The 22776-nt window shown below is 50.2% G+C and overlaps 1 protein-coding gene across 21 annotated transcripts in view; it reads left to right on the top strand.

Annotated features, from left to right (window-relative positions):
* TTC3 (tetratricopeptide repeat domain 3) overlaps nt 1-18594 on the top strand; it is a 127960-nt gene extending 109366 nt beyond the window's left edge. For 20 of the 21 annotated variants that reach the window (XM_008274871.4, XM_051833619.2, XM_008274870.4 and 17 more), the window contains 7 exons: nt 2709-2799; nt 3213-3314; nt 8543-8898; nt 11634-11760; nt 11932-12078; nt 15958-16050; nt 17016-18594. In XM_008274871.4, the coding sequence (XP_008273093.3) occupies nt 2709-2799; nt 3213-3314; nt 8543-8898; nt 11634-11760; nt 11932-12078; nt 15958-16050; nt 17016-17099 (1000 nt within the window). In that variant the 3' untranslated portion in view covers nt 17100-18594. The remainder of the gene's footprint in view (nt 1-2708; nt 2800-3212; nt 3315-8542; nt 8899-11633; nt 11761-11931; nt 12079-15957; nt 16051-17015) is intronic. The other variant, XM_008274872.4, reaches the window with a different exon arrangement.
* The last annotated feature ends 4182 nt before the right edge of the window (nt 18595-22776 follow it).

The following is a 22776-nucleotide window of genomic DNA, read 5'->3' as shown; positions in this document are numbered from 1 at the left end:
CCCTGCAGTGAATCTCACAGTGACTGTTTCATGGGAATGTCACTGCGGGGGATGCACATGTACATTAAGTTTCTTCAGCCCTCCATAATCTTTGCCTGTTTTACTTTTGAAGAAAGCTTACCTGGGAATCTGGAGGTCTCCATAAGCCTAGCATTTGTGCTTCTCTGTAGGTTTTTGCACTTCAGGTTACTTTGCATCTGGACTTTTTATCACATTCCACAATCCCTGGTTTTCCATTGTTCTTGGTGCTTGCTTTAAAAGAAAAAAAAAAAAGATTGATTTTGTTTATTTTTAAGGGAGGGAAGGAGTGGATAAGAGAGAGAGAGAGAAAGAGCTGGGGCCAGTGCTGTGGCGCAGCGGGTTAACACCCTGGCCTGAAGTGCTGGCATCCATATGGGCACCGGTTAGAGACCCGGCTACTCCACTTCCCATCCAGCTCTCTGCTATGGCCTGGGAAAGCAGAAAATGGCCCAAGTCCTTGGTCCCCTGCACCTGCATGGGAGACTGGGAAGAAGCTCCTGGCTCCTGACTTCCGATCACCATAGCTCTGGCCATTGCAGCCATCTGGGGAGTGAACCAGCAAATGGAAGACACCTCCCTCCCTCCCTCCCTCCCTCCCTCCCTCTCTCTCTCTCTCTCTCTCTCTCTCTGCCTCTCCTCTCTCTGTGTAACTTTGACTTTCAAATAAATAAATAAATCATTTTTAAAAAAGAGAGACTTCCCTCCTGAGCGATTGCTTTGTTAAAAAAAAAAAAAAAGAGAGAGAGAGAGAGAGAGAGAGCTTCCATCTGCTGGTTTACTCCTGAATGGCCACAAAGGCCGGAGCTTGTCCAGGCTGAAGCCAGGAACCCAGAGATACATCCTAGTATCCTACATGGATTGTAGGGGAGCAAGTACTTGGGCCATCTTCCTCTGCCTTCCCAGGCGCATGATCAGGGAGCTGGATCCTAAACAAACAGCAGGCTCTCAAACTGGTGCTCAGATATGGAATGCGGATGTTTCAAGGGGCAGCTTAGCCCTGCTGCAGCACCATCCCAGCCCTCTGGGGCTTGCTTTTTGGTTCAAATTTCAGACCTGCAGAGTTGAACCAGAGAGTGGCAGTGTCTTGGGAAAACAATTTTAATGTATAATTTTGTATTCATTTTCAATATTTAATTTTTTTTCACAAGGAAACCTTCCTGATGAAGGTAAACTAATAATGCTGATTCAGGCCAGTGCCGCGGCTCACTAGGCTAATCCTCCGCCTTGCGGGGCCGGCACACCGGGTTCTAGTCCTGGTCGGGGCACTAGATTCTGTCCTGGTTGCCCCTCTTCCAGGCCAGCTCTCTGCTGTGGCCCGGGAGTGCAGTGGAGGTTGGCCCAAGTGCTTGGGCCCTACACCCCAAGGAAGACCAGGAGAAGCACCTGGCTCCTGCCTTCGGATCAGTGCGGTGTGCCAGCCGCAGCGCGCCGGCCGCAGCGGCCATTGGAGGGTGAACCAACGGCAAAGGAAGACCTTTCTCTGTCTCTCTCTCTCTCCCTGTCCACTCTGCCTGTAAAAAAAAAAAATAATAATAATAATAATAATAATAATGCTGATTCAGATGTCAGGATGAGGACAACTGAGGTTGAGACCAGGGATTCAGATACCTGTGTTAAGCACTAACCATGGGCTTCGTAGCACAGCTTCTATGGGGTATATCCTGGGCCTCATTTCATCTAATAGTGTCAACTGCCTTCAGATAAGCCTTAGAGGACATGCAGACTCTTTCTTGGAGATGCTGTGGTAACTGCCAGTTCCACCAGAGGACAGCAGACAGCAAAAGAGAAAAAACAGCTTTGTGTCTTCTCTAAGATACATCATGTGAACTGACACGATTGCAGATTGATAGTGGTGTCCGCCTTTTCAGTTAGGGGCAGAAGGTTTGACATATTGAAGTTATTATACATTTATCTTCATCTGTCAAGCCCCATTTATTTATTTTCATAGTAAAGTGGGGATTAGGGTTGTATTGGGATGCTTTGACTGTGCAGGATGCCTTTTTAAACATTTTTAAATGCAAAGGCATTGTGGTGCAGCAGAATGAACTGCCATGTACAATGCCGGTATCCCATATTCAAGTACCATTTTCGGTTCCTGCTGCTCTATTTCCCATCCAACTCCCTGCTAATGTGCCTGGGAAAGCAGAGGAAGATGTCTCAAGTGCTTGGGCCCTTAACACCCACCTGGGAGACCCAGGTGGAGTTCCAGGTTCCTGGTTACTGCCTGGCCCAGCCCCAGTCCTTGTAGCCATTTGGGGAGCAAACCACTGGATAGAATATCTCCTTTCTATGTCTCTGTCTGTCTGTCTGTCTCTCTCTCTCTCTGCAATTCTGCCTTTCAAATTGATGTCAAAAATAAATTAGAAAATAATTCATGCAAAGGCAACCTTCAGTGTTAAACTTGAAGATATCAAATTAAGAATGACGAAATTTTCAAATTTGGTGAAACAAATTAAAATTCAGAATATTTGATCTTTTCTTACCATTTTGGGTGGTTCCTACTTTTTTTTATATCTTTAGTTAAAAATCTGAAATGTCTGTAGTGGCAAGCTGGCAGGATACTTAATTTTTAAAAAATAGGTGTATGTGTTTATTTTTTTCATGTTTAAATCTTCATTTTCATTTTTACTTTAGAGCGTTCAAGTTTTTAGATTTCTAAGGTGGATATATGTTTTGTACTTTTTCAGTGACTCTGCAGCATGTCCTGACATAGAGTGTGATATACGTTCATGGAAATCATTCCTTTCTAATGTTGCAGAAGAAATTGAGAAAGTAAAGGTAAATTATAAAACACTATGTAGTTCCGCCTAAATCCTTATGAGGCTTTAATTCTCAGGAGGCTACTGTCATATTGAAACTGTTTCTTTGATGAGCTGTTAATTATAATCAAATACCTTTTTGTTGATATTATTATGAAATCTTCATGAAAGTAGTATTTTTCTAAGTTTCTTCACCTCTGCCCTTGATTACTGAGATTATGTGATAAGGCTGTAGAACATCCTGATTCATGAGGGCTTACTTCGAACTTCTTTTCTTATAAAAAGAATTTGTTAAAATATCTTGCTTCTCAGTTATACTTCTTAGACAGTTGTTGACCATTTGTAATGTGTAGTAAAAAAGTATTAATTGGCAATTGTGGTTTTTCCCTGGGAATTTGTTAGAAAACTTCACACTTTCACTTCTACCCACAGTCTCAGTTTGAAGAACAAATTAAGGCGGTTAAAAATGGTGCTCGGCTCAGTGAGCTCTCTGCAGTGCAGACTTCCCAGCTTTCGTTTCCTGCCTGTGGCACGGTAGGTCTGTCACAGCTTTTGTTTTCCTTGAGGGAAGGAAGTAGAAAACAATGAAGCACAACTTCTTTTCTTAGCTGGACAAACTAGTTTGCTTTTATTGTTGTTTCCTGGGAGAGGAGGTGGGATGGATTAGTAATTGCCTTACTTTTTCATTATTGCTGCTGCAGGTTAACCTGTTAAGCCTTATAACATTGTCATGTAGATAGGAGATCAGTCTTCCTGCATCTGTGCAGATGGACAGGACTAAAGCAAATGCTGCTGGAGCGTGTTTCCACCACTTCGGGCACCATTGCCCAGCCCTTCCTCTCTGGGTGCAGGCGTGTGTGTGCACGTGCACGCACACATGGATTCCAGCACTTGAACAAATAATTCAGGAACATGATTCGTGCAGGCCTGCTCTACTGTTACCACCTCAGATTATTTCCAGATGCTTCGGGGCATAAGACCAGAAATCTAAAAATTAAGATCTGTTTTGTCATCAAATACAGAATAAAAGTTTCCGTACCCGAAGCAGAGGGCTTTTATTGGTCTGGCATGCCACAGTTTACACTTAATCTTAGCCAAAAGGCCAAGAAGCAATGGCATGTCATATTTACTGCTGACTTGGGATATTGATTGTTGAATAATAGTGACTGCCAAATCTTGTCTTTTTATTTAAAAATACGCAGCACAGTAAAGAAAAGCATTTATTTATTTATTTATTTATTTATTGACAGGCAGAGTGGACAGTGAGAGTGAGAGTGAGAGAGAAAGGTCTTCCTTTCCGTTGGTTCACCTTCCAATGGCCACTGCGGCCGGTGCACCGCGCTGATCCAAAGGCAGGAGCCAGGTGCTTCTCCTGGTCTCCCATGGGGTGCAGGGCCCAAGTACTTGGGCCATCCTCCACTGCACTCCCGGGCCATAGCAGAGAGCTGGCCTGGAAGAGGGGCAACCAGGACAGAATCCAGCGCCCCTACCAGGACTAGAACCCGGTGTGCCAGCGCCGCAAGGCGGAGGATTAGCCTAGTGAGCCGTGGCGCCGGCCAGCATTTATTTTATTTTGTGGTTAACCCTAGTTTTTTGTTTGTTTTAGTTCTGGGCGCCCATTTCTTAGATTTAGACCCAGGACAGATACTCAGTACCTAACAAATTGAAACTAATTAGACACAAAGCATTGCGGGGATGGCCCTTGCCTAGGCTTGGTCCAGGTTCTTGTCTCCATGTGAGAACAAATTCAAGGAGGAGACACAGATGCATGTGAGAAGGAAAGTAAGATTTCTTTAAAGGCAAAGGGAAGCTGCACACTCAGGAGGGAGTGCAGGCTACCTCCTGGAAGGCTGCACCTTATGGCCACCCTCATAAGATTGGGGTGGTGCCTGGGGCAGAGCTTAATTGAGTATCAAAGGAGAGAGTTTGGGGCCCTGCATGAGTTATATGCAGTTATGTGCCCCTCTTTTGGAAATCTCGAAGATCATGGTATCAGGTGCATTAGCAGCTAGAGTCCATTTGGGGAAATAATGGAAGTGTCATGGCATCAGGTACATGATGGGAGCAGGTGTTCCCATCAGGGTAATTCCATTATCATCATCGGCATCCTGCCTGTTGGGTACTTCTAGCTGGCACAACGCTGGCAAACTGTGTCTACACAGAAGGGGTTGGGGTTTGGTGGTGCATGCAGGGTTGCAGCATGAGTTCCTCTTTGACTTGCTGCTCCCATGCCTACATCAAAAGGAGATCAGACAGTAAGAATTTAATGAGGGACCACAGAAGCCGATCGGAGTTCGGGGCACGACACTGAAATCTGGTTCCTAGAGATGGAAGAGACGGTTCTCCCCAGCACCTGCTTGGAGCTTCTGCCATCGGCAGACCTTTGCCTAGGCTGTTCCTTGGCCTGGACCACCGTCCTCACTCCTCGCCTGCCTTCCTCTGAAGGTGCACGGGGGCTCGGCCTTTGCATCCTGTGCATTGCAGTCCTCCAGGAAGTGGCCAGCACCTTCAGGCCACCTGGTCTTGAACACCCTCTTTTTATGTACGTGCAGCTTGAACTAAGCATGTGGAGACACCGAGTTCTTTCTCACTAACTGAGAAAGACAGATTTGTTTAGAATTAAGTTGACGATCACTTCTCATCTGTAGTTTTTCCAAGTTCTTACAGTAGATACAGAGAAAAGAAACTGAATCTCACTGGAATATTTCACCATGAATTTGTAATTCTAGCTTACATAATTTTTTAAAGATTTATTTATTTATTTATTTGAGAGGTATGAGTTACAGGCAGAGAGAGGGAGACAGAGAAAGGCTTCTACCTGCTTGTTCACTCCCAGGTAGCAGCATCAGGTGGAGCTGAGCCAGTCTGAAGCCAGGAACCAGGAGCTTCTTCTGGGTTTCCCATCTGTGTTTAGGGGCCCAAGGACTTGGGCCATCTTCTGCTGCTTTCCCAGGCCATAGGAGAGAGATGGATTGGAAGTGGAGCAGCTGGGACTAGACCTGGTACCCATTTGGGGTGCTGGTGCTGCAGGTGGAGGCTTAGCCCATTATGCTGCAGCACCAGTCCCAGCTTACATAATTTTATAATACTAAAAGGAGTTTTTAAAATTTTGTGAGGGGGCGGGCGCGGTAGTATAGCAGGCAAGACCTCCACCTGCAGCGCCAGTGCCCCATATGAGCACCAGTTCATTCCCAGTTGCACTGCTCCCAGTGCAGCTGCCTGCTAATGTTCCTGGGAAAGCAGTGGAAGACAGCCCAGTGCTCGGGACCCTGCACCCATGTGGGAGACCCAGAAGAAGCTCCACTCTTGGCTCGGATCAGCCCAGCACCAGCCATTGCAGTCATTTGGGGAGTGAACCAGCGGATGGAAGACCTCTCTCTCTGCCTCTGCTTCTGCCTCTCTAACTCTACCTTTCAAATAAACAAACCTTTAAAAAAATTTTTTTTGAGAGGAAAAAGGAGAGAGGAGAGAACTTCCGCGCACCGGGTCACTCACCAAACTCTGCTAGGGCTCAGCTGAGGCTGAAGCCAGAGGTTAGGAACTCAATCCAGGTCACTCACGTAGGTAACAGAAACCCACACAGGGTCTACACTGGCAGGAAGCTGTAATCAGGAGCCAGAGTCAGAAGTTGAACCTGGCATTCCACTAAGGGATGCAGGCACCTTAATCTGGAGTGTTGGCTGGCACCGTGGCTCACTAGGCTAATCCTCCACCTGCAGCACCGGCACCCCGGGTTCTAGTCCCGGTCGGGGCACCGGATTCTGTCCCAGTTGCCCCTATTCCAGTCCATCTCTCTGCTGTGGCCTGGGAGTGCAGTGGAGGATGGCCCAAGTGCTTGTGTCCTGTACCTGCATGGGAGACTGGGAGGAGGCACCTGGCTCCTGGTTTCAGATCGGCGCAGTGCGCCGGCCACAACACACCGGCAGCAGCCATCGCGGCCATTTGGGGGGTGAACCAACGGAAAGGAAGACCTTTCTGTCTGTCTGTCTCTCACTGTCTAACTCTAACTCTGTCAAAAAAAAAAAAAAAAAAAAAATCTAGAGTGTTAGCCACTAGGCCAAATTCTACCTGCCCCTCGAAAGAATCTTTATGTCCCAAATCCTGGGACCTTGCAGGGTGCCAGGAGCTTGAGCAATACTTGTCCCTAAAAATCATTCACTTTGTTTCCTCCCTCCATGCCCTCTCCATTTGCTGGGGACTTAGCAGTGATCAGCAATAGATGTGGAACATGCCCTCAGAGTGCTAATGGGCTTGGGAGGAGACAGCTCTGAAGTCCGTAACAAGCAGAGTGCGTGAGGTTCTTCAAAGCAGAATCCTACAGCAGCAGAAATCGGGGGACTCGCCTGGGCTGGAGGGACGGGCCTCACAGGAAGGGGGTCTCTGTGAGGCAGAGCTGGCACAGGAGCAGGCCAGACGGAGGAATAGCGTGTGTCGGATGTTGTGATGCCGGGAGGACAGAGTGTTCCAGATATGAGAGACAGTGTTTGGAAGCTAAGGAAAAAGAGAGCAGACAGGAGATCTGGGCCTTTCAGGGCTGTGAAAGAAGTCTGGCAGGAGGCCTGGGGAGAGCCTGCAGGTGCCTCAGCCCTGGGAAGCAGTTTGGACTTTGGCTTCGATCACTAGGAGGCAGGTGCAGGTTTCGAGTTAGGACACAACATCAGGTTGATGACGAGCTGGAGGGCAGTGAGGGGGCGGGACTGGAGTGCTAGCCCATCACTGGTGACCAGGTAGCTGCGCTCTGCCCACTTGTCCTCTGCGAGGGAGTGGAGTGGGGGGCGGGACTGGAGTGCTAGCCCATCCCCTGGTGACCGCCAGCCCTCTGCGAGGGAGGGGCAGAGGGAGGAGACGAGGGAGTGGAGTGGGGGGCGGGACTGGAGTGCTAGCCCATCCCCTGGTGACCGCCAGCCCTCTGCGAGGGAGGGGCAGAGGGAGGAGACGGGAGAGGTGTTGCAAAAGCTGTGCTGCTTGAGACTGGGCAGTGTGTGTGTGGATGAGCACCAGGCAAGCCCCGGGTGTGTGTGGCAGGGGCGGGCACCAGGGAAAGAGCAGCCCAGGGGAGGCTGCACAGAGGCTGGTTCTCAACACACTGGCGCTTGAGTCGCCTTGGAATCACCCCAGTGGATTTGCAGATTAGGAACTCAGGGAAATAATCTAGACCGGGAGTTTAGGAAAAGGGGGTGTCACCAGCCGGCGCACAGCCACTGTGGCCTGAGGAAACAGGAAGTGGCCTGTGTGGAGGTGCAGCATCGGAGGGGGCGTGAGCACTGCCAGGGTCCAGGCTGAGACCTGCAGGGAGAGCTGAGGAGGGTCCCCGGGCACAGCAGTGGGGAGCAGGCAAGGGCGTGTCTCCAGAAAGAGGCAGACCCGTGTCCCCGGGGCTTCATGTGGGCGGAGATAACTTTGGGGAGCACTGGGATGGCTGTCCTGGGTCAGTTTAGCTGGAATGGGGGAGACAAGCATGATGGGGGTGGGGCTGCAGAGTGCATGAAGTGTAGCAGGGGACATATTCTCACTTAAGCAGTTTTTCTGATTTTATAGAGAAAATAATTATAGAAGTATTTAGAAGTCTTACCCTTGTTCTAACAACAGCCAAGTTAGGATTGGTCATTATGTTAAAACAAACAAAAAACACATTGCCTCCACCCTGCCTGTGCACTGGACCGAGGCGTCCTCACAGCTGTGCGTGTCATCCTTGTCCTCAAACGTTCCTCCTCTTAAAGCAAGCCCTAAGTGATCCAGCTGCTGTGGTGTGTTCCTCACAGATTCATCCTAAGTTACCTCCGCAGTCTTCAGGCCCCGGGGACGGGGGGTCTGTGGTTTCTGCAGGCAGCAGCCAGGGAAACCGAACCACGGTGCATGAGGATTCGAGCCTGCTCTCTGCCCACGCTTGCCCAGTGGAGGCTCCTTCTGCCCCAGGGAAATCATCCTGTGGCCAGCCCGAGGCCACTCAGCTGCCAGAGTCTAAGGGGGCCAGCCGAGCGCCTGCAGAACAAAGCCCCGAGGCTGGTGAGAAACCGCCTGCCGCTCCGGGACATGCTCCTCATTCAAGCAAGTCTCCAAAGAATGCCTTCAGTAGTGTCATCGAGCACCTGTGGGTGGTGTTCCCGTGCTACAGCAGGTACGAGTGTAAAACGCCTATGACCTGAGATGCCTCACTCAACTCAGGTGTCCTGAGAAGCCAGGGCCACTGAGAGGTGGACACAAAAAGGATTGCATCACTGCTTTGCTCAGAACAGCTGCATTTTTTTTTCTTTTTGTAAATGTGGAAGTAAACATTTTTTAAAGTACTTTTTAAAAAACTGTCCTTGAAAAACAGAGAGACAGAGACAGAGATCTTCTGTCTGCTGCTTCACTTCCCAAATATCTGCAACAGCTGGAGCTGGATCAGGCGGAACCTAGAAAAGCAATGTGCTTACCTAGACTGAAGCATTGACCACTGGGTAATCAACACTCAGGGTTCATGGCAGAAATTTTGATGAGATCAGTAACACTGTCCAACACTGGTTGTAATAGAGTCAGTGAATGAGTTGTGAAACAATGGTTTTATATATAAACAGCACATGATCGGAGCGGGTCTTCTGGCACAGAGTTAAGCCACTTGGAATACCCACATCCCTAAGAATGCCACCCACAGAGGAGGCCCAGATGGAGCTCCAGCCTCCTGGCTTCGGCCTGGCACACCCCCACCTGTTGCAGGCATTTGAGGAGTGAACCAGTAGATGGAAAATCAATTAATATTTCTCTCTCTCGGCTGGCACCGCAGCTCGATAGGCTAATCCTCCACCTGCGGCGCTGGCACACTGGGTTCTAGTCCCGGTTGGGGCGCCGGATTCTGTCCCAGTTGCCCATCTTCCAGGCCAGCTCTCTGCTGTGGCCCGGGAGTGCAGTGGAGGATGGCCCAAGTGCTTGGGTCCTACACCCGCATGGGAGACCAGGAGAAGCACCTGGCTCCTGCCTTCGGATCAGCGCAGTGCTCCGGCCGCAGCGGCCATTGTGGGGTGAACCAATGGAAAAGGGAAGACCTTTCTCCCACATGAGCCCCAGTTCGAGACCCGGCTGCTCCACTTCCAATCCAGCTCCCTGCTAATGGCCTGGGAAAGGTGCCAAAGATGGACCAACTGCTTGGGCCCCTGCACCCATGTGGGAGACCTGGAAGAAGCTCTGGCTTCTGCCTGCCCAGCCCTGGTTTGTTTGTTTGTTTGTTTGTTTTTTGACAGGCAGAGTGGACAGAGAGAGAGACAGAGAGAAAGGTCTTCCTTTGCCATTGGTTCACCCTCCAGTGGCCGCTGCGGCAGGCGCACCACGCTGATCCGATGGCAGGAGCCAGGTGCTTCTCCTGGTCTCCCATGGGGTGCAGGGCCCAAGCACTTGGGCCATCCTCCACTGCACTCCCTGGCCACAGCAGAGAGCTGGCCTGGAAGAGGGGCACCCGGGACAGAATCCGGCGCCCCGACCGGGACTAGAACCTGGTGTGCCGGCGCCGCAAGGCGGAGGATTAGCCTAGTGAGCCGCGGCACCGGCCTCCAGCCCTGGTTATTATAGCCATTTGGAGAGGGAACCAGCAGATGGAAGATCTCTCTCTCTTTCTCTCTTTCTCAACTCTGCCTTTCAAATACATTGAAATAATAAATCTTTTTAAAAAATCTCTCCTTGGCCAGCAAGAATCAAGTAAGACAGGGATGATTTACAGGTGCTTTGGCAATGTCTTTCTGCCCCTCTGACCTCTGCTCTCCAAACTGGTGCTAGTGGGCAGAGGTGCCCCTGGCCTTGGTTGGCTAGGAGAGATGAGGCAAAGGCAAGATGTGGAGGCAGCTCAGAAGAGAAGGTCCACTCAGAAGGAGCAACCCTCTTCCCTGAACTGCGGTTTCTGTCTTGGAGACGATGTGAATTAAGGCCTTTGAAGAGAGTTGTTAGAATATGATTGGCCAAACTTGATACTGACTGAAAATAAGTATATCTTATTTGCATGTGGATGTGCTTGGCCTTGCCTCAGTTTGAGAAGCGTGGTGAGTTTTCTCAGTAACAATTGCCATGCCAATTGCCAAAGTACTGAAGTTGTGATTACCATAAGTACCCTACAAATAGAGTTGTTTCCAATGTTGAATAAATTCAGAAATTTGAACAAATAGGAATGCATCCTACTTTTCTGGAAGTTGAAGTATGTAGGGTGCTGGTGGTACAGTAGGTGTCAAGTTCCCATGCACTGGGGCTGGCCTCCTGGTACAGCAGGTTAGAGCCACCAGTTGCAGCACTAAGCATCCATATCCCAGCCCTAGTTCCAGTCCCAGCTGCTCTGCTTCCAGTCCAGCTCCCTGCTGATGTACCTGGGGAAGCAGCAGAAGACGCCCAAGTGCTTAGGGCCTTGGGATGCCAGCATCTGTGCCACAGCGCCGGCCCTGGCTAGATTCATTCAAGGGAAGAAATCTATAAGACTAATTTCCTCTTGCGTAGAAAGAAGTTTATTGATTTCAGGATGTGTTTATTGATTTCTTGGTATATCTGACTGTTCAGTGGAGTTGCAGAAAGCTGTGATGTATCTAGGCAGTGTAACTATATGAAGTAGGTTTTCAGAATTGGGATGGGTATTATTAATGGATCTAGCAGCAGACTGTTACTTTAACATTCTATTGAAATAAGCATTTAGTAGTGATGTGGAAATTTTCACAAGTACTTGGAAGAGTGATACTGCCTTCAAATAGTTCTTGCTTCTCATGTGTGGTTCCTGTTGCTGCCATGGGGTCCCCATAAATGTTTGTTTATTCATTCACTGTTGCTGTCTTTGGGTGGGGCGGTTGGTACCTCCCAACAGTGGGAAGCTTCCTCTTGTCATTTGTCTCCCACTTTCCCTTTCAGCACTGAACTTGCTGGGTTCATTAAAAAAGTGCGGAACAAAAACAAGAACTCACTGTCAGGATTGAGTGTCGATGAGATTGTCCAAAGAGTGACAGAACACATTCTTGATGAACAGAAAAAGAAAAAGGTATTTCTTTCAGACACAGTGAAATGTTCCACTTCCTCCTGATACGTAAAATGTGAGAATTACTTTTAAACAAAAGCTCTACTCACAAAGCAGGAAGCTGACTGCTGAAGACAGAGAGTGGTCAAACCTTGCTTCCTTCCTGTCACCCCCTCCCCCCAATTGTCTTTGTAGCCGAATCCAGGGAAGGACAAGAGGACATCTGAGGCCAGCTCCGCTGCTTCTCTGACCAGGTCCGCCCAGGGCCCCGCCTCCGCGGCAGTTGGACCATCATCACCCAGAGCCACGGATCGGAAGACAGATGATGTCCCCGTGAGTGCTGTATGTATAAGCGGAGCTCGTTTTGCTTTTTGAGGATGAACAAGAAGTAAACAAAAATTTTACTCCATGATTTGAACCCATTCTTTTCATTTTGAGAATGAAGTTATTTGACTCTAAAATTTGAAACCAGATTTTGATAGACTTGAGTGTGTCCTGTTAGAGGCATCAGTGAACGGTTCTGACAGAGTGACGAGAGCTTTGGCCACGCTGGATCTTGTTTCACTGCAGATGGTCAAGTACATGCAGTTTTTTCCTTATCAAGTGTGGTATTTTGAATAGTTGGGAAAAATAATTTTTGAGTAATTTTCTTCTCTGTGACCGTTGGCTTTGGAGTTACAGAGACGTAATTGCGTCCCTCGGTGACTCCGAGCCTAGGCTGTGGTCTGGATTCACATAGTGAATGACCAGATTGGCACCGTGCTCCGGGGGACTGGTAGCTGCCGTGTGCCTCTTTCCTCAGGTACCTTGGAGGGAGGGGACACTGTAGTGGGTTAATGGAGTCTGTAACTTGACATGCTACTTTGTTTTTAGGCAGTGAGATGCTTACACTTACATAGAACTTCTAATAAAATGCTGTTATTTCTCTAACGTGAACCAGGGAGGCATTGTATGCATCCTTATTTTGCAGCAAGCAGTCAGGCACGGAGGACTCACAGGGCAGCTTGCCTGCACTCACTCAGCTGAAGGTGTGATTACAGCTCAGGGCAGGCCTTCCCACTGCCAGCATCCAGCCATCCCCTAAGCCACGCCACACTGACCAGCAGTGCTGGACAACATGTGTGGCTCAGGGCATACAAATTCTGATGCTGAGCAGAATGTCTCCAGCTGCGGGATCAGAGCAAATGACTTGGGCGTTAACACATCCACCATCTCATAGCTTGCAGCAGTGAGTTGGCAACACGAGACTGCACAGATGCCAGTGTGCTAACTTGAGCCAGCGTTGAGTCTTTCTCTGAACCTATCTTCTTAGTCTTCCTGTACCTGTTCAGTTCCCAGTGCCCTTCGGAGATTCTTCACACCACTCAGCTCCATGTGTCCCTGAAAGCGTGGGAGTGTGCACAGGGCATTGCCATGGGCCTAGACTGGAGGCCCCTTCTCCCAGGGGTCTCCCGGACCTGTCACCTGTTCTGTGATCCTCCACCCAGGCAGAAGTCTCAGGGCCTTCCCATGCATGTGCATGTGTGTGTGCATGAGAGAGAGACAGAGAGATGGAGGGAGAGAGAGGGAGGAGGGGGTAAAGAGATGGGGAGGGAGAGAGATTGATTGGCTACCCTCAACCCAAGATAGACAAAGGTGATCATGTTTCTGTTTCATACTTGATGTTGATAGTTAAGATATAAAAGCTGACTTTTTAAAACCTTACTGAATTGTATGAGGAAGAAAAGTGTATTCAAACAGCAATTTAATTTGATAGGTTTGAGAAAATTAAAATTATTTTGTATTTTTAAATTATAAATTATAACATGGTAACAATAGGAAATACATAAAAGGGCATTTAAGCGCCCCATAATTACTCTTTTTTGAAATTTATTTATTTAATTGGGAGGCAGAGCTACAGAAAAAAGAAAGGGAGAGACAAAAAGGTCTTCCATCAACTGGTTCACCCCCCAAATGGCCACAACGGCTAGAGCTGGGCTGATCCGAAGCCAGGAGCCAGGATCTTTCTCCAGGTCTCCCATGTGGGTGCAGGGGCCCAAGCACTTGGGCCATCTTCCACTGCTTTCCCAGGCCATCAGCAGGGAGCTGGCTCAGAAGAAGAGCAGCTGGGACACGCACCGGTGCCCATGTGGGCACTGGCCCCTCCATACCTACTCTTTTTTTCTCAAGATTTATTATTTACTTGAAAGGCAGAGTTTACAGAGAGAAAGATCTGGTCAGCTCCCCAAATGACCACAGTAGCTGGAGCTGGGCTGATCTCAAAGCCAGGAGCTAGGAGCTGCGTTCATGCTCCCAAGTGCAGGGGCCCAAGCACTTGGAAATCTGCTGTTGCTCTCCCAGACACAGCAGCAGGGAGCTGGATCGGAAGTAGAGCAGCCAGGACTCCAGCCAGTGCCCATAGGGGATGCCAGTGCTGCAGCCAGTGGCTTACCTATTGTGCCACAACACTAGCCTCACAAACGTGCTTTTTTTAAACAAGTATTATAACTTTGGTATATGTTCTTCTAAACTTCTTTATGCATCTATATATTTAAAACTGAATACTTCAGTCATTTTAATATGCTTTTAAGTGGGGAGAGTTTGTTTTCAATTTAATTGTTGTTTTATGAGAAAAATATATTGTGTCAGTGCTGTGGCATAACCAGTTTGTGTCCTGGCTGCTGCTCTTCTGATCCAGCTCTCTTCTTATGGCCTCGGAAGGCAGTGGAAGATGGCCCAAGCCCTTGGTCCCCTGCCACCCACATGGGAGACTCAGATGGAGCTCTGGGCTCTTGGTTTTAGCCTGGCTAGCCTCAGCCATTGCAGCCATTTGAGAAGTGAACCAGCAGATGGAAGATCTCTCTCTCTATGTAACTCTAACTTTCAAAAAATAAACCTTTAACAAAGAGAAAAACATAAAGGAAAAAATTAAATCTCAATTAATAAGCAAGTAACCCTGACACCATTTTGTATGGCTTTCTAAACTGTTTCCTGGGCATGTCCCCGTACACACGTTCTATCTCTGAAGGATTGAACCCCATGACAGATGCTGTGTTGTAACCTGGTTCTTTCGGTAGTCTGCTGTGAGCAGCCCTCTGATGAACCTCACCATGACCTTCACTGGCCGCACGTAGTCCGTCCTGTGCGTGCTGTAGCTTCCTGTACCTGCCTGTTAGATAATGAGGGGAATGATTAGCTTGTAATATTAAACTAATGTTTAATATTCAACTAGTACATTAGGTGGGGTGTGAGATAAGGAGGTGTTTGTGGTGTTCTGTGTGGAAATCCTAACCACATGAGACAGTTTTTCTCTGAGAAAAATTACAACTTCAAATACATATGTTTCTTTATGTATTTTTATATTTTTATTATGAAATGCTTTTTTTTTTTTTTTTAATTTTTTGACAGGCAGAGTGGACAGTGAGAGAGAGAGAGACAGAGAGAAAGGTCTTCCTTTGCCATTGGTTCACTCTCCAATGGCCGGCGCGCTGCGGCCGGCGCACTGCGCTGATCCGATGGCAGGAGCCAGGAGCCAGGTGCTTTTCCTGGTCTCCCATGGGGTGCAGGGCCCAAGCACCTGGGCCATCCTCCACTGCCCTCCCTGGCCACAGCAGAGAGCTGGCCTGGAAGAGGGGCAACCGGGACAGAATCCGGCGCCCCAACCGGGACTAGAACCCGGTGTGCCGGCGCCGCTAGGCGGAGGATTAGCCTAGTGAGCCGCGGCGCTGGCTATTATGAAATGCTTTTTAAAAGTGTATTTCCTCCAGCTGCTTATCCATAATTAGGAATCATTTGCTCCCATTTGTGGCAAAAGTGTTTGAATTTCCCTTGTAGGAGTGCTCTTACCATAACAGAAATACAGTTATTCTTTTTTTTTTTTTTTTTTGACAGGCAGAGTTAGATAGTAAAAGAGAGAGAGAGAGAAAGGTCTTCCTTTTCCGTTGGTTCACCCCTCAAATGGCTGCTGCGGCCGGCACACTGCGCTGATCCGAAGCCAGGAGCCAGGTGCTTCTCCTGGTCTCCCATGGGGTGCAGGGCCCAAGCACCTGGGCCATCCTCCACTGCACTCCCGGGCCACAGCAGAGAGCTGGCCTGGAAGAGGGGCAACCGGGACAGAATCCAGCGCCCCGACCAGGACTAGAACCCAGTGTGCCGGCGCCGCAGGCAGAGGATTAGCCAAGTGAGCCACAGCGCCAGATGAAATAGTTATTCTTTAATACTCAAATATGTTTGCTTCCACAGGCATCCAGTGCAAGTTCCTGTGAAATATGCCACGAGGTGTTCCAGTCCAAAAATGTGCGTGTGCTGAAGTGTGGACACAAGCTTCACAAGGGGGTAAGGACTCCGTCCGGCTGCCCTCTGTCCCCGCTGACTGGCAGGTGCTGTGGGACTGAACAGGAAGGCACCAGCACTCCCCGTGTGCCCAGAGAGACTGGTGCTGCGGGCAGGGGAGAGCAGCCCCAGCCGCCGCACTGCCCTTGCTCCGCATCCACCCTGCTGGACTGAGAGTCAAGGCAGCAGTGTCCGCTTCCTCCTTACACACACAGCCCAACACTTGAGCAGCCACTTGTCCGTGTGGTTCATGACGTCGGCTGAACGTTCTTTAGGAGAAAAACTGCACCTGGCAACGTCCCTTCTGCCTGACCCTGGAGGATTCTGGGTTATGGCCTCCACAGTTCCTGTGCTAACCACCGTGGTGTCTGGGTTCTGTGAACATTCGCCATGCACCCGCTGCAGGGTCAGGACAGATCAGGTCCCTGCCGTGTCAGTGTGTTCCGTGAGGACAGATGAAGACAGCGTACCCACTAGAAGGAATCAGGGAGCTTGCGGAGTCTCTGTCCAAACTCTGCCTCCTTCCGGTGGGGTCTTGTGCCCAGGCTCCCTAACTTTCCATGTAGACCAGCAGCAGCAGTCCAGGCAAGAGCAAGAGGGAACGTGGCAGACTGGCTAGGGGGTCGTTCAAGGGCCAAGACTAGGCAGAGGGCTGGCTAAGAATCAGATCAAGTCCAACGGCCAAGAAAATGCCTCTTGTAGAAGTCAGAGCAGCCAAGATTGGAGCCAGTGTCGGGGAGAGGACAGGGCCACTCCCTAAGGCCAGTTCAGAGCCCAGAGTGTTCATGGGTCGGACTGTAAAGTGGGATTATTCTGGTCTGAGCAGGCATCAGTGTTCCTGAGTCCTGGGCGCTGGCTCCAGGCCTTGCCAGACTTGGGTGGAAGTTAGCCCTGCCTCCCACAGGGCAGCCGGAGAGCCGAGCGTCCCCGGGGTCTACGGCACCGACTGACTGTCTCCTCCTTTTCAGTGCTTTAAGCAGTGGCTGAAAGGGCAGAACGGCTGCCCTGGCTGCCCCGCCTGCCCCAGCTGCGACCTCCAGGCAGAGGAGTAGCCGCCCCTCGTGGAAGAGGCCAGCCCAGTGGAAGTCGGGAACCCCTCCGTCCTGCCAGGTGTTCACACTTCTCTGAAGCCTAATCCACAGCATCTGAATGTGAAATGGATGACCTTCGGTTTAAAAGAGCAACATTTGAAGATTCTTACATTGTGCCCCAGTGTATTGCGTAATTTTCCCCACTCTGAGTAAACATTTTGGTGATAGCCAAGTAGTGGCTGAGAAAATGACGTGCCCCAGTCCCGCACTGGTGAGGCCGCTGCCGAGGCCCTGGGGTGGCGCCTGGGCTGGACAGGAACCAGACGACTCTTGACCTGCTCAGGTGCCCCTTTTTAGGAAAATCTCTCTAGCAGCTCCGCAAGAGAGATGATACTGACCTTTTCAGATTTTTGTAAGATTCAATACTCCTGAAAATACTCACATTTTCTTCAGATTCTAGAAGTGGGCTAAAGCAAACCACATTTTAATAATATATAATTAATGTAAAAGTATTGGCTGTTGTTGACCTAAAGATTAAAATTTCCTCTTCGTGAAATACCATGTGCTTTTGATTTTTCATTTCATTATTTTATTTTCTTTGCATAACCTTTAAAATTTTACTTTTAGAATTTTTGCATACATTTAAATGTTTTTCACCTTTTAAAGGTGAATTCTGATTTTTGAAAACTAGTTACAAATAACTTTTTATTTATTATTATTATCAACCAAGACTTTTTTTACCCCTAAAATTGAGGCTGGCAGTTCGCCATTCCAGCCCACGTTTGGAACTTATCTTTGAGCACTCCACTGTTCTCGGTGGTGGCGTTTGTCCTGTCTTAGGCCGTCAGCAGGCGCTTGGTACGTGCGTGCAGCGCAGGGCTGAGCACAGGCGCTGTGCAGTCATCAGCATCCCCCTCCCGTACCCCATCACCAAAAGAGAAACTCACGTCGTCAGACCGCCCTGGGCGTCTGTGTTACCGCTGCTTGTGTCTGACATCCGCGTAAAGTGAATGCATGCAGTCTTGTGCTGTGGCCTGAGAACAAATCTGTCACTGCGTTAGAAAATATTTAAGCAGTAGCTGTCTTTTAGTGACCTGTTGACAGTGCTGAGTAGGAAACATGCGTCCTGGACACATTCCATCACTCTCAAACACGAAGGATCAGAGACTTGGGTTCTTTGTTCGACCGGAAACCCCAAGGCACACACGGACGAGCTGATCTGGTCACTTGCCTCTCTTCCGTCAATGTGAGTTCTGATGTCTTAGTGACTTAGTCCGTAGAAGTCCTTATTTGGAAAACATTCTGTTTGGTGGTCCCTAAAACACTGTGTGCATATCTGTCATAGCTGAGAGCTGTGGATACTAAAATACAGCGGGGCCAATTTGTAGCAACAGGTAGGAGGGAGAAGAGCAGCTCTCGAGTGAGAAAATGTGTTTTGTCCCCAACTCCACTTCCTTGTGACCATGCCTTACATCTGTCCAGTAGCTTCCAGAATAAAGAGCATTCTAAAATAGTAGCAGTTTGTTGTCATTCTTGTCCATTCCTTCTCTCCGGTAATTGTAAAATGCAATCCACTTGAAAATGCAGTACCTGTGTGTTACGCTGATGTTTAAAAAGTGACTTCCTTTGGAAAAACAGCCACGCTGTCTGAGGAGTCTGACCAGGATCCGAGGGCGCTTCAGAAGCTGGGCCAGGGAATTCATTGTGCCTGTAGGAGGTTCCCAGTCAGGGCCGCCGTTGCGGTGCAGTGGGTCAGACCACTGCCCCAGCCAGTGAACCAGTGGACGGGAGATCTCTCCTTCTCTTTCTGTAACTCTGCCTTTCAAATAAATGAAAACTAAATCTCTAAAGAAAGGGACGGGGGGTGGAGGGGCAGCCTTGGTGTAGCAGGTGTTAAGCCACCGCCTGCAACGCCAGCACCCCAGATGGGCACCGGCTCGTGTCTCAGCTGCTCCACTTCCGATCCAGCTCCCTGCTGATGCAGCTGGGGAAAGCAGTGGAAGGTGGCCTCAATCTGTAGGCCCCTGTCCCCACATGGGAGACCCGGGAGAGACCTGGTCTCAGCCTGGCTCAACCCTGGTTGTTGCAGCCATTTGAGAAGTTAGCCAGCAGATGGGCAATCTCTGTCTCTCCCCTTCTCCCTCTAACTCTGCTTTTCAAATAGATTTTAAAAAGTTTCCCAAACTCAAGTTTGCAAGACCAACTGTTTAAATTTGAGAATTTACTGTCAGGCTAAAGTAAGTTTCTTTGTGTGGATACGTAGAAGGATGTTGAAAATGAATAGCATGTTACTTAAGGTATCTGTGGATTCATGAACCACTGAGGCTAATGAAGAAGGCTTCCCTTCTAGAGGGCCCTTTGAATATGCGGAGAACCAAAAGATGACAAAAGAAAGCAATCGTAACACTCTGTCCCCTGTGTGTTCAAGTATATTCAAAGTATTAAATAATGAGTGACAAAGCAGTGACTGTCCCTCTAAAATTCAGCTGCTGTTTCTCTGCTGAGATTCTTAGTCTGAGTGAGGGATGATGGAGAATCCAATACAAACTGCAGTGACACCAAGCAGTGCCAAACACACCTCAGGGAGAACGAGGCAAGAAACCCTGAAATGGCTGTTTGGGCAGCTGGCGCCCTGGAGATGTGGATTAAGGGAGAGGGAAGAGATGTTCTGTCACCACGAGGGACCTGCAGACGAGGCTGAAAAGGGAAGGCCAGGTAGGGCCGGAGACCCCCTCTGGCCCGGCAGGCCGAGGCAGGCGGGAAGTGGAAGGCTCCCTGGCTCAGCAGGCGACATCATTAGAGTCACTAAGAACATGGCCGGGTGCCACCGTGCCCATGCCCAGTGCCTTGTTCTCTCACTCTGACACCATGGATTGAGGAGAGGCACAGCCTCCGCCTGCCGGGGGGGTGGGGGGGTCCTATCTCCCTGGCTGCCCTGCATCACCTCTCTGGGCAGCTCTGCGTCAGTCCCTCCTGTCCAGTTAGGTTTAGGTTCAGAGTCCTGCCTGGCTGGTCCTCACCGACTCCCCCATGCAGGGGAGAACTTTCTAGTTCATCCCCTCATTGCCTCCACTTTTTCACTGTCTCCCTTTTCCAACTTTAAAGTTAAAATAATGTATATCAAAAAATAAAATTAAACAACTCTAGTAAGCTAAAATCCCAATTCAGAGGAAGATTTTGGCTGTCCCTGTGGGAGAGTGTGCCTTGGCCCCTCGGTCCCAGGTGGGTCACAGTTGCAAGTATGAAAGGAAGGACACAGCTCCTACAAGAGAACAGTCTTCTGCCCATGAGGTAGGGATTTACTAGGAAACAAAAGGCATTAACCCAAGTATCAGAAGCTGCTAAGTCAGAGTCAAAAAGACTCCAGAATATAGAAGGAAATGTTGTAAAAGCAGTATATAAACAGTCAAAGGTTCAAATAGGTGCTTCACAAATACCCAGGTGGCTTGTAGCCATCTCAGTGGCCAAGGTTGTTCAGTAGCCATCATCAAGGAAGGTAAACTAAGACTTCCCTGGGTTGTCTTGAAGGTACCGGGCCTGGGCAGTAGGGGGCAGTAGTACTGAGCAGTAGGGCCGTCTGTCAGGGACCTGTTCGGCCATCTCCACAGCACGTGTGAAGGTGGAGTACAAGAGCTCACAGGCTCGATGTGAGCTGGCTGTTACACACTGCTACTGAAATCTGAATTTCAGGGGTGGGTATTGTGCAGCAGATTAAGCCACCACTTGCGACACGCTCATCTCTCACAGTGTCTGGTTCAAGTCCTGGCTGCTCCACTTCTGATCCAGTTTCCTGCTCTGCATCCTGAGAGGCCCCTGTGCTTGGACGGCTGCCCGCCCTGTAGGAGCCCTGGGCCGAGCTCTGGGCTCCTGGCTCCAGCCAGCTCAGCCCTAGCTGTTGTGGGCATTTGCAGAATGAACCAGCAGATTTCAAGGAGGTTTTTTTCCCTCCCTCCCTGCCTGGCTCGCTGTCACTTTTTTTTTTTTTTTTTTTTTTAAGATTTATTTGAAAGGCGGAGTTACATTGTCCATCTGCTGGTTCGTTATCCAGATGGCTGCAAAGGCCAGTGCTGGGCCTGGCCAGGCCAGAGCCAGGAGCTTCTTTTGGGTCTCCCACGTGGGTGCAGGGGCCCAAGCACTTGGGCCATCTGCTGCTGCTTTCCCAGGCCATAGCAGAGAGCTGGATCGGAAGTGGAGCAGCGGGGACAGACGCACCCATAAGGATGGCAGCTCTGTAGGCCACAGCTTAACCTGCTATGCCACAGCACTGGCCCTGCCTGTCAAGCCTGTGAAAATGAGTATTTAAGCATTTTGAATTGCCTCCTAATTACTACTGTTCTTAAACTGTCAGCTCTAGGGGTAGCGTTTACTCCATAGACATCGGCACAGCCGGAGCAGAGCCTCGGGGGTGCAGTGGGGTCAGGGCTCAGCAGGCCCCTGAAATGGCCACTGTGAGGTGGGGGTGGGCTTGGGGCTGTGGCCTGAGACCAGCAACGCCGGATCACTGCCACATCAGTAGGCAGTAAGCTTGCAGGTGCGCCCTCGTTAAACACTGGTGCTGCAGTCCCCATGCACCCGGGGGTCCTGCTCCTGGCCGGGCCCGGGCATCGGGTGCCTCTATTCCACCCCTCCCTTTCAGCTCCAGCGGCCGGGAACTCTGGGCCCAGGCTGGCCCCTCCACAGGTCTTCCCTGAGGGGTGGGGGCGCCCCAGCAGGTCCCCGCCCCTGGCTGAGCCCCTGTGCTCACCGCCACCCGCACCCAGGAGCCCCTCACACCTGGGCTCACGCCATCCCAGTCAGCCTCTCCCCTTCCCCAGCCCTGCAGTGCGCTGGCGCATGGTGGGGTCTCCCTGAACAGAACCCAGACTCCAGGACAAGAACCACACACCCCTACCTGGGGGCTTCTGAGCCTACTGCCCTAGCTCCCGGCTGCCCTTCCTCAAACCCCAGCCCGTGCTCCGCCCCGTGCTGTCTTCCAGCCTGGTGTTTCCTCGTAGCTGTGTCGTGATGCTGAATTGAGTGCTTCCAAGCTCTGTGGCTTTTCATTTCCCCAAGTGCCCTGTCAAGTAGAAAGGGTGCAGACCTAAAGTGAACTAACATCCCCAAGGCCGTGAGACTAAACCCTGATCAAGATTTGTGCTTGCTGAGTCAACCTGAGGCTCGGGTCACCTGCTGGCCGCTGCGTCTCTGCCCCAAACCCGGCTGGCCTCCAAGGTGTGGCTGCAACAGAACCTCCATCCCGGCAGGCAGCAAAGGCCTGGCGCCCTGGGCACTGCTCCCATCCACGGCACAGCCGCAGTGGGAATCCCCCTCGTGCTACCCCTCGAGGCCACACCATGGTGCCTGATGATTCCCCAGGTTTCTCGGTGGTCACGGCGCCACGACCTTCGTGAGGAGAACCAGCTGTCTTCACTGAACCCCGCAGATGTGGGAGAGACCCTCCTCTGCCCACTCGAGATGGACTCACACTCGGAGTGGACTTTACTGTCACCAGGCTTGCAGATCAGGAGTCTGCGGAGCGGGCTGCCTGGCGCAGTCACACAAGCGGTGACGTCCTGTAGGGCAGGTCCCTCCCTCCCTTCCTCATCCCGGTACTGCGGGCGCTCCGTCTTCCCAGGTGCCTCCTAGGCTCTCTGTCCCTTAACTTCCTCTTGTGAGTTGGTCACTCCATAGCATCCTGTTGGCCAGCGAGTTTCACCAC

The sequence above is a fragment of the Oryctolagus cuniculus genome, chromosome 4 (assembly GCF_964237555.1).
Source record: "Oryctolagus cuniculus chromosome 4, mOryCun1.1, whole genome shotgun sequence".
Lineage (NCBI taxonomy): Eukaryota > Metazoa > Chordata > Mammalia > Lagomorpha > Leporidae > Oryctolagus > Oryctolagus cuniculus.
The sequence above is the reverse complement of the archived record's forward strand: the minus strand, read 5'-3'. Positions and strand labels throughout refer to the sequence as shown.